The 12,075-nt window shown below is 46.6% G+C and overlaps 1 protein-coding gene across 2 annotated transcripts in view; it reads right to left on the reverse strand.

Annotated features, from left to right (window-relative positions):
* Positions 1-12,075, reverse strand: part of RARS1 (arginyl-tRNA synthetase 1) — a 230,040-nt gene that overhangs the window by 39,450 nt on the left and 178,515 nt on the right. For both annotated transcript variants that reach the window (XM_069199348.1, XM_069199349.1), the window contains exon 14: positions 6,286-6,530. In XM_069199348.1, the coding sequence (XP_069055449.1) occupies positions 6,286-6,530 (245 nt within the window). The remainder of the gene's footprint in view (positions 1-6,285; positions 6,531-12,075) is intronic.

Below are 12,075 nucleotides of genomic sequence, written 5' to 3' on the forward strand. Positions count from 1 at the left end.
TTTATTCTTAAGTTTCCGGCAGATGCGCTTGGAGGTCTGGAGCTCTTCGGTGAACCAGGTGGCTTTCTTGGTGGCTTGGTTGTTGGAGGTCTTCATGAGTGGGGCGAGTGAGTTGGCGCAGTCGTTGATCCACTGTCTGAGGTTGTGGGCGGCGGTGTCTGGGTCAGTGGGGTCGTTGGGCGGGTTCTGGGCAAGGGCGCTGGTCAGCTGGTCTTGGGTGACTTTGCTCCAGTGGCGGCGGGGTGGTTGTAGGGTACGGTGGTGCTTGACCTGTTTCTGGAAGGTGAAGTGGATGCAATAGTGGTCGGTCCAGTGGAGTTCGGTGGTGTGGTTGAAGGTGATGTGGGCGCTTGTGGAGAAGATGGGGTCAAGTGTGTGGCCGGCTGCGTGTGGTGATGAGTTGTCTGAGGCCGAGGTTGGCAAGGTTGTCGATCAGGGTGGTGGAGTTGACGTCGTCGTTGTTCTCGAGGTGGGAGTTGAGGTCCCCGAGGAGGATGTAGTCTGTAGAGGTGAGTGCGTGGGCGCTGGCGAGGTCAGAGATGGAGTCGCTGAAGGGTGCCCGTGGTTCTGGGGGTCTGTAGATGAGCGTTCCTCTGAGGGTGGTGTTGGGGTCGGTGTCTATTTGGAAGTGCAGATGTTCGGCGGTCTTGAGGGTGTCGTCTGTGCGGGTGTGGACCTTGAGGGTGGTCTTGTGGGCGATGGCTATTCCTCCTCCGATTCCGTTTGTGCGATCCCTGCGGGTGATCTTGTAGCCCTCTGGGATGGCTATGGCGATGTCGGGCGCTGAGGAGTCGTTCCACCAGGTTTCGGTAAGGAAGGCCACGTCTGGGGCTGAGGCGTTGAGCAGGTCCCAGAGCTCGATGGCGTGCTTGCGTGCAGAGCGGGTGTTGAGGAGTATGCAGTGGAGGTGGTTGGTTCTGGTCTTTGGAGGTTTGGTGGTTCTGTCGCAGGTGAATCTGCAGTTGTGGCAGGAGAAGGATCCCTGGGTGTTCTTTGGAGAGGACAGGAGGAATGCTGTGGAGCGGCCAGGGTTGAGTGCGTTGAGGTCGCTAGCCGTGTAGTTGTGTCTGGAGGTGCGGGGATTCCGTGGACCGGGGGGGGGGGGGTGGCGCTGCGCAGCGACCGCCATTAAGAAGGGGAGGCGTGAACGAATGGGGGATCGAGGGGGGCGGGGCCGCAGGGATGCAGCGGCGGGAAAGGAGACGGCTCGGGGGAGCCGAGGCGCTGGGGGGCACAGAGGGTGGCGAAAAAAAAAGGAACAGGCGCAGTAGGAGCGGAAAACGAGGTGAGAATAGATGGCAGATGCAGACAAGATTAGGCAAACGCAGGAATTACGGAGGAGACAAGGCACAACTTGCGAGTTGCAGAGCACGCAAAATACAGGAGGACAAGGCAAAAACACAGAAAGACAAAGCAAAACACGGAGATACAAGGCAAAACACGGAGATTACAGAGGAGACAAGGCAGAACACAGAGAGACAGGGCAAAACACGGAGATTACAGAGGAGACAAGGCAAAACACGGCTAATGTGGTTAAGACAGGGTAGACACGGTAAATACAGTCAGGAAAAGGCAAACATACACAGTGACTCCAAGAAGGCGCTTACCACTAGACACCAGGGATGGCCAGCATGGAGCAGCGAGGGCGGGGAGAGGAGGACACGGGGACAGCTGGGTGTCGCTGTACGCGTGGGGAGTGATCCAGTGGCCACAAAGGTCAAAGATCACTCTCCGTAGCGCGCATCGACCGCCATTAAGAAGGGGAGGAGGGAGGGAGGAGCAGCTGGGGGGCGTGAGGCGTGAACGAATGGGGGCTCGAGGGGGGCAGGGCCGCAGGGACGCAGTGGCGGGAAAGGAGACGGCTAGGGGAAGCCGAGGCGCTGGGGGGGCAGGGGGCACAGAGGGCACCGAAAAAGAAAGGAACAGGCACAGTAGGAGCGGAAAACGAGGTGAGAATAGATGGCAGATGCAGACAAGATTAGGCAAACGCGGGAATTACGGAGGAGACAAGGCACAACTTGCGAGTTGCAGAAAGACAAGGCAAAACATGGAGATTACAGAGGAGACAAGGCAGAGCACGCAAAATACAGGAGGACAAGGCAAAAACACAGAAAGACAAGGCAAAACACGAAGAGACAGGGCAAAACACGGAGATTACAGAGGAGACAAGGCAGAACACAGAGAGACAGGGCAAAACACGGAGATTACAGAGGAGACAAGGCAGAACACAGAGAGACAGGGCAAAACACAGAGATTACAGAGGAGACAAGGCAAAACACGGCTAATGTGGTTAAGACAGGGTAGACACGGTAAATACAGTCAGGAAAAGGCAAACACACACAGTGACTCCAAGAAGGCGCTTACCACTAGACACCAGGGATGGCCAGCAGGGAGCAGCGAGGGCGGGGAGGGGAGGACACGGGGACAGCTGGGTGTCGCTGTACGCGTGGGGAGTGATCCAGTGGCCAACCAATAGTAAGTAATGAGAACTCTCTATCTCAGATCATTCTAGGCTGCCAATACTACTCGCAACAGACAGTGCATTTGCTGTCTATTAGGTGAGACCTAACATGCTATCAGGGCAGGGCATAAATAAGCAGAGAAAAATAGTAGAAACAGAATTGTGCACACCTTGATGACTGAAATCGTTCACACTTAGTTCAAGATACAAGTGTAGATGAATAATCTGCCCAGCCAATGATTACACCAATGAGACTAACTGGGGGTTCAATAGACTATCGTAGCCTATCGCTTAAATGAGGTGCTCCACGCTAAACAACAAAAATGCAGTGATTTATACATAAGTTAAGAAGGCATAGGCACTAATCTCTTCAAATCACTTACACCCCTGTTCAATCTTGTTATCGTATAATGGATTTTCATGACAGTGACATCCTTACTTTCTCAAGACAGTAACAAATCATGCATTACAAGAAGAATGGGTAAGGGGCTATGCACAACAACTTAGCACTTTCTACAGGACAAAGAACTGTTTAACGTTTAACACATTTGGTACATGGTTACTGTAAAGAAATGGCTCCCTGTTGCAGTTACCCCCCACTTTTTGCCTGATACTGATGCTGACTTGACTGAGAAGTGTGCTGGGACCCTGCTAACCAGGCCCCAGCACCAGTGTTCTTTCACCTAAAATGTACCATTGATTCCACAATTGGCACACCCTGGCACCCAGATAAGTCCCTTGTAACTGGTACCTCTGGTACCAAGGGCCCTGATGCCAGGGAAGGTCTCTAAGGGCTGCAGCATGTATTATGCCACCCTAGAGACCCCTCACCCAGCACGGACACACTGCTTACCAGCTTGTGTGTGCTAGTGAGAACAAAATGAGTAAGTCGACATGGCACTCCCCTCAGGGTGCCATGCCAGCCTCTCACTGCCTATGCAGTATAGGTAAGACACCCCTCTAGCAGGCCTTACAGCCCTAAGGCAGGGTGCACTATACCATAGGTGAGGGTACCAGTGCATGAGCACTGTGCCCCTACAGTGTCTAAGCAAAACCTTAGACATTGTAAGTGCAGGGTAGCCATAAGAGTATATGGTCTGGGAGTCTGTTTTACACAAACTCCACAGCACCATAATGGCTACACTGAAAACTGGGAAGTTTGGTATCAAACTTCTCAGCACAATAAATGCACACTGATGCCAGTGTACAGTTTATTGTAAAATACACCACAGAGGGCACCTTAGAGGTGCCCCCTGAAACTTAACCGACTATCTGTGTAGGCTGACTGGTTCCAGCAGCCTGCCACACTAGAGACATGTTGCTGGCTCCATGGGGAGAGTGCCTTTGTCACTCTGAGGCCAGTAACAAAGCCTGCACTGGGTGGAGATGCTAACACCTCCCCCAGGCAGGAGCTGTAACACCTGGCGGTGAGCCTCAAAGGCTCACCCCTTTGTCACAGCACCGCAGGACACTCCAGCTAGTGGAGTTGCCCGCCCCCTCCGGCCCCGGCCCCCACTTTTGGCGGCAAGGCCGGAGAAAATAATGAGAATAACAAGGAGGAGTCACTGGCCAGTCAGGACAGCCCCTAAGGTGTCCTGAGCTGAGGTGACTCTAACTTTTAGAAATCCTCCATCTTGCAGATGGAGGATTCCCCCAATAGGGTTAGGACTGTGACCCCCTCCCCTTGGGAGGAGGCACAAAGAGGGTGTACCCACCCTCAGGGGTAGTAGCCATTGGCTACTAACCCCCCAGACCTAAACACGCCCTTAAATTTAGTATTTAAGGGCTAACCTGAACCCTAGAAAATTAGATTCCTGCAACAACAAGAAGAAGGACTGCCTAGCTGAAAACCCCTGCAGAGGAAGACCAGAAGACAACAACTGCCTTGGCTCCAGAAACTCACCGGCCTGTCTCCTGCCTTCCAAAGAACTCTGCTCCAGCGACGCCTTCCAAAGGGACCAGCGACCTCTGAATCCTCTGAGGACTGCCCTGCTTCGACGACGACAAGAAACTCCCGAGGACAGCGGACCTGCTCCAAAAAGACTGCAACTTTGTTTCAAGAAGCAGCTTTAAAGAACCCTGCAACTCCCCGCAAGAAGCGTGAGACTTGCAACACTGCACCCGGCGACCCCGACTCGGCTGGTGGAGAACCAACACCTCAGGGAGGACCCCCGGACTACTCTACGACTGTGAGTACCAAAACCTGTCCCCCCTGAGCCCCCACAGCGCCGCCTGCAGAGGGAATCCCGAGGCTTCCCCTGACCGCGACTCTCTGAAACCTAAGTCCCGACGCCTGGAAAAGACCCTGCACCCGCAGCCCCCAGGACCTGAAGGACCGGACTTTCACTGCAGAAGTGACCCCCAGGAGTCCCTCTCCCTTGCCCAAGTGGAGGTTTCCCCGAGGAAGCCCCCCCTTGCCTGCCTGCAGCGCTGAAGAGATCCCTTGATCTCTCATTGACTTCCATTGCGAACCCGACGCTTGTTCTAACACTGCACCCGGCCGCCCCCGCGCCGCTGAGGGTGAAATTTCTGTGTGGGCTTGTGTCCCCCCCGGTGCCCTACAAAACCCCCCTGGTCTGCCCTCCGAAGACGCGGGTACTTACCTGCTGGCAGACTGGAACCGGGGCACCCCCTTCTCTCCATTGAAGCCTATGCGTTTTGGGCACCACTTTGAACTCTGCACCTGACCGGCCCTGAGCTGCTGGTGTGGTAACTTTGGGGTTGCTCTGAACCCCCAACGGTGGGCTACCTTGGACCAAGAACTGAACCCTGTAAGTGTCTTACTTACCTGGTAAAACTAACAAAAACTTACCTCCCCCAGGAACTGTGAAAATTGCACTAAGTGTCCACTTTTAAAATAGCTATTTGTGAATAACTTGAAAAGTATACATGCAATTGAAATGATTCAAAGTTCCTAATGTACTTACCTGCAATACCTTTCAAACAAGATATTACATGTTAAATTTGAACCTGTGGTTCTTAAAATAAACTAAGAAAAGATATTTTTCTATACAAAACCTATTGGCTGGATTTGTCTCTGAGTGTGTGTATCTCATTTATTGTCTATGTGTATGTACAACAAATGCTTAACACTACTCCTTGGATAAGCCTACTGCTCGACCACACTACCACAAAATAGAGCATTAGTATTATCTCTTTTTACCACTATTTTACCTCTAAGGGGAACCCTTGGACTCTGTGCATGCTATTCCTTACTTTGAAATAGCACATACAGAGCCAACTTCCTACAGTTACATACATTTTGGATTAAAACTCATTACTGTGCCACAGGACAATCTGTGGCCTGCAGGGCATCAAGCCTACGTTACTGCTTTTGTCAGAAGTATTCATTTTTACCTAAAATTCACATGCATGACAGAGTTCCCAAGGAATGTAATAAAAACATTCAGCAGTTTGTGTTCACTTTTAAATTGACTGAATAAACAAAAGGAAGAATGAGTAGATGCAAAAACTAACGACTGAAAGAAACAGTTACACACTTTGGTTCTTCATACTGAATACCATCAAGATGTTACTTTGATAATCAATTGTTATGTGGTGGCATTTCCCAATAGGATCAGAATAAGAAAGAGGCAGTATGAAAAAGAATTTGAGATACTCCATTATCAATCCTTGTAGCTACCTAGAAAGATTTCATCAAGTACATGAAACTGCCATTCGGTACCACCCTACCTGGCCCTGACAATCATTAAAAACTATACACAATATTTTACAACAGGAATTCAATTATAAAGAACTCCCAGAGAATGTAGTATTTCTTTTCGACTTCAAAGCTAAAAGATTCTGTATTAAAGTATTCTCACCAGTTTGCCGGTCCTTTTCCACACAATAGCAGTTGTCATAAAACTCTGTGAACGTGGTGGCCAGCTCATAAAGGTAATCACACAGCGTGTGAAGAAGAAGGTCGTCCAGGATCTTCTGTAGTATCTCCGGGAACCGTAAGATACACTTGCCTAACTTCCATTCCTTCTCGTGGTCCAAAACGATCTCCTTCTCAGCAGCTTCACGCAGCATCTTCTCATCCACATTTGCAAGTCGTGCAATACTCCTAAGAATATAAAGGTACGTAAATGTTTGATCCTTATTGCGGGAATCTACACTTTCCTAAGTTTTCTTTATTAAAAAAGAATGTGCCTTCTTGGCACCGATTTGTGGGCAGTTATCAAACAAACTTTCCACCTAAGAATGGTGTGTAACATGCAGATGGAAAATGTTACTTACCCAGTAGACATCTGTTCGTGGCATGGAGTGCAGTAGATTCACATGCTGTGCATAAGTCCACCATCTAGTGTTGGGCTCAGAGTGTTACAAGTTGTTTTTCTTCTAAGAAGGTTTTCGAGTCACGAGATCCAGTGACCCCCTCCTCTCGGTGATAGCGCGCAAGGGCATCGAGTCCTTTGTTAGATTGTTTTCCAACAAGGAGGGTGAAATAAAGAGTGTACAGGCGTATATGTACTTATATAATACAGGAATGAGATGTCCATGCAATGTATGTACATATTTACAATATATAATACAATGGCCACAGGCTTCCAGGGAGGAGGGAAGGCGCATGTGAATCTACAGCACTACATGCCACAAACAGATGTCTACTGCGTAAGTAACATCTTCCGTTCAATGGCATGTGTAGCTGTAGATACACATGCTGTGCATAGACTGAAAAGCAGTCCCTCCTCAGAAATAAGCGGTGGCTAGCCTGCAGGAGTTGTAGTAGTTTGAATAGTGTTCTAAGCACTGCCTGTCCAACATCTGCTTGTTGGCGAGAAAATACATCCACACAGTAGTGTTCAGTAAATGTGTGTGGTGTAGACCATGTGGCTGCTTTACATATGTCGGCCATTGGTATACTGCCAAAGAATGCCATTGAAGCCCCTTTCTTCCTAGTGGAATGAGCTTTTGCAGTTACTGGTAACTGTCTTTTGGCTTTAAGATAGCAAGTTTGTATACATTTGACTATCCATCATGCTTTTATAATTTCTGAAATAGGATTAACTTTGTGAGGCTGTTGAAAAGCCACAAAGAGTTATTTGGATTTTCTGAAATCTTGTGTTCTGTCTACATAATACATGAGAGCTCTTTTAACACCAAGGGTGTGAAGAGCTCTTTCAGCAACTGAATCTGGTTGTGGGGAGAAGATTGGCAATTCCACTGAATGATTGATATGAAAAGGTGAAACCACTTTTGGTAGGAATTTTGGATTTGTCCTAAGAACTATTTTGTTTTTGTGAATTTGAAAGAAAGGTTCTTCTAAAGTGAATGCTTGGATTTCACTAACCCTTCTTAAAGAAGTAATTGCTACTAAGAAGGCAATCTTCTATGCTAAAAACTGAAGAGGGCAAGAAGGTGGGGGGTTCAAATGGTGGTCCATAAGTATTGTGAGTACAATGTTAAGATTCCATACAGGGACTGGTGGTGCGCTAGGTGGAATAACTTTTTTAAGGCTTTTATAACAGGAATCCTAAACAGGGAAGTATGATGTCTGTTTTGGAGGTAAGCAGCTATTGCTGTTAAATGTACCCTAATAGAGGAGTATACAAGGTTTGCTTTTTGTAAATGTAGCAAGTAGCAAACAATATTCTGTATTGAAGATTTAAATGGGCTAATGTTTTTAGGTTGACAATAGCAGACAAAACGCTTCCATTTAGCTGTATAACACTGTCTAGTTGTGGGTTTGCATGCTTCTTTTAGAATATCCATACATTCAGATGGAAGTTTCTAAGTAGCCAAATTCTATGACTTCAGGAGCCAAATTGCCAGGTTGAGTATGCTGGGATTTGGATGTCTGATTTGACCTCTCCTTTGAGTCAACAGACGTGGTCTGTTTGTTAGTTTTATCTGGTACTACAGACAGATCAAACAGTGTTGTGTACCAATGTTGACGTGCCCACGTGGGAGCTATGAGTATGATGGTGAACGAGGTTTGTTTCATCTTTTTGATCAGAAATGGAATTAGTGGGAGAGGATGACAAGCGTAAGCAAATATCGCTGACCAATTAACCCATAGAGCATTGTCTTTGGATTGAGGGTGTGGGTACCTGGATGCAAAGTTTTGGCACTTTGTGTTTTCTCTTGTGGCGAAAAGGTCTATGTTTGAGGTTCCCCACATTTGGAAGTATTTTTGAATCACCTGTGGGTGAATCTCCCATTCGTGTTCTTGTTGCTATGTCCTCCTTATGAAGTCCGCTTGTTGATTGATACTCTGCCACTAATTGAACTCATTGCACATTTCCAAATTGTCTGCGCTAGAAGGGACTATTGAGATGAATGTGCCCTTGTGTCAGAAACGCTTTGAGTGCTAGGAATATTGCTAGTAATTCCAAGTGGTTTATGTGATAAGTCTGTTGAATTGGGTCCCATTCCCCCTGTATAGTAAGCTTGTTGAGATGAGCTCCCAAACCTATCATTGATGCATCTGTTGTATGGTCTGAGGCACAGGGTCCTGAAAGAGCCCTTTTGATAGGTTGATGTGATTCCACCATTGCAGAGAGTGGTAAGTTTTGCAGTCCAAGAATACTATATCCTGAATCTGACCGTGTGCCTGAGATCATTGTTGAGAGAGACATTGTTTTAGTGGCCGCATGTGAAGTCTCGCATTGGGTACTATTATTATGCATGAAGCCATCACTCCTAATAGTTTAATCACTATCTTCACTGTAGAAGTGTGGTTGTATTGTAGCTGTGATATGAGAATGTGAAATGCTTGACTCCTGACTGGATTTGGGTATGCTCATGCTGACTGAGTGTTCAGAATTGCTCCTAGATACGGTTGTATCTGCGATGGTTGCAGGTGAGATTTTTGGTAATTTATAGTGAATCCTAGATTGTGTAAGGCGTTTATAGCGTATTGAGTATGTTGTTGACAAATCTGAAGCGCACTGGCTTTTATGAGCCGGTCTACAGGTATGGGAAGACATGTACGTGTTGTCTTCTAAGGAATGCTGCAAATACGGCTAAGCATTTGGTGAACACCCTTGGTGCTGTTGTTACTCCGAATGGTAGCACTTTGTTAATGTTTTCCTTCTGAATCTTAGATACTTTAGATATGCTGGATGTATGGGAATGTGGAAATAAGCATCCTTGAGGTCTAATGCTGTCATGTAATCCTGTTTTTGTAGTAGGGGAATGACGTCTTGTAGAGTGACCATATGAAAGTGTTCTGAACGTATGTACAAATTGTGGGGTCTGAGATATAGGATTGGTCTGAAAGTACCATCCTTTTTTGGTATGAAGAAGTATAGTGAATATACTCCTGACCCCTGTTGGGATATAGGTACTATCTCTATGGCTCCTTTGAGCAGTAGTGATTGTACCTCCAGTTTTGATAGAGTGAGATGCTACTGAGTTAGTTTGTGTGAATGAGGTGTAATGTTTGGTGGAGTGAAAATTAGCTTTTAGACAACGACCATGTTGGATAATTGACCCTACTGATCTGCAGTGATGTTGTGCCACTGTGGAAAGAAATTTACCAGTCTTACTCCCACAGGAGATGTGTGATCTATGGGGATGGTGAGGAAGTTACTGTTTATTTGATTGAGAGGAACCTCTGGAAATAGATGGTTTACCTCTTCCTCTATTGTTGGATCCTCTACAGGAGCCTCTAAATGACCCTCTAGTGTAGAATTGTAAGGATTGTTTTTGTTGGGAGGTTGCTGTTTCTGTAGGTGATGGTTTGAAACCCCCTCTAAATTGTGGTCTATGAAAATACCTCTGGTGGGTGTGGTATACAACACACCCATGGATTTAGCAGTTTCCTAATCTTTTTTAAGCTTATCTATGGTTGTGTCAACCTCAGAGCCAAATAGATTTTGTTTATCAAAAGGCATGTTTAGCACTGCCGGTTATATTTCAGGTGTGAAACCTGAACATCTTAACCAGGCATGTCTTCTAACAAACACACTGGTGTTGATTGAACTAGCTGCTGTGTCAGCTGCATCCATAGCAGATCTAATAGCGTTATTAGATTTAGCTTGCCCTTCCTTTACTATTTGTTGTCCCCTCTCGGTGTTCTGGAAGAAGGTATTGTAATAGTTCTTCTATTTCATCCCATTGTGCCCTATCAGGTCTAGCCAAAAGAGCTTGAGAATTGGCTATTCTACAATGATTTGCAGCTTGTGAAACTACTCTTTACCCAGCTGCATCTATTTTCCTACTATCCTTGTCTGGTGGAGGGGCATCTACTGTGAACTGGCTGCTGCACCAACTACAATTTGAATCAGGAGGTAACTGGGTTCTTATAAACACTGGGTCTGAGGGTGCCGGTTTATATTTTTTATGCACTCTAGGAGTGATAATTCTAGCTTTAACAGGCTCCCTAAAAATATCAGAAGCATGTCTGAGCATTCCTGGAAGCACTGGAAGACACTTGTATTGTTTATGTGTAGATGCTAGTGCGTCAAAAAGGAAATCTTGTTCTATCTGATCTGTATGCATTGGCACATTATGATAGGCCGCAGCTCTAGCCACTACTTAATTGTATGCAGTAGTGTCTTCTGGTGGCGAGGGTCTAGCAGGATATAAGTTTGGATCATTTTGTAGAATGGGATAAGAGTCATATGTATCTCATGGATCTCTATCCTGCTGGTCATCACTAAGATCATCCCTTTGTGGTGATAATGAGGATGTGTGTGGTGACAACTGTGCTTCACATGTGGGTGGTGGTGGTGGTGTGAAAGGAAGATCAGGAGAAAGTGGTGGTGAAGGCTATTTATGTTTTGTTGCCTCTTCCTGTTGCTTATCTTTGAATACCTTTTTTGATGAAGGTACATCCTTTGATGTCTCTTTAAAAGTGAATTTCCTTTTAAAGGACATTGAAGGGAAGGAAATTATTCTTCCCGAGTCCTTTTTAATGTGTATTTTTTGCTGTTTAGCGTCCATCACCTCTAAAATAGGTGGTGTGTCCAAGGATTCATGGGTAGAAGTAGTTTGCTTGCCACCCGTGTCTTTCGACTCCGAAAGTTTGTGTTTTGTTCGAACCGAAAGCATCAGCTCCGAAGGTGGTGTAGATTTTTCCGGCTCCAAAGATGTGCTTTCTGATTTTCAGTTTGATTCCGAGACTGGTGTAGGAGTCTGTTTGGTCGATGCCGAACGCACTTTAGTCTTTAATCTCGGTGCCGACCCAAAGGTTGGTCATCCGGACTTTCTTTTCTAATCTAACCATGGCCCGAAGGCAGTGGAGGACCAACAACTAGTGCTGGGGTCTTTTTAAGTATCTTTGTGTGGTGCGATGGGGCTGTTGTACTCCCGTACTGCGCCGGAGGTACATAGTGGCTATCATCATCTAAGTGTTGATCGGAGTCGGAGGCTTGGATGGAAAACACTGCCTCTTGCCGAACTTCTTCTTGAGCGTGTTCTTCCCCAAAGATATCAGGTGTGTCTTCTGTGGATTTAGATGCCATTTCTAGACAATGAGATCTATGGTTTCAAAGAGTCTTTTTAGATCAAAATGATCTGCAGGCGTCACAATTCTCTTCTCGATGATCTGGCGATAGACAGAGATTACACACGTAATGTTGATCGGTGTATGGAAATTTAGTGTGAAACCGAGGACAGAATCGAAACGGAGTTCGCTCCATCAGACCTACATTGAAGTAGGC

This window comes from Pleurodeles waltl, chromosome 7 (assembly GCF_031143425.1).
Source record: "Pleurodeles waltl isolate 20211129_DDA chromosome 7, aPleWal1.hap1.20221129, whole genome shotgun sequence".
Classification (NCBI taxonomy): domain Eukaryota; kingdom Metazoa; phylum Chordata; class Amphibia; order Caudata; family Salamandridae; genus Pleurodeles; species Pleurodeles waltl.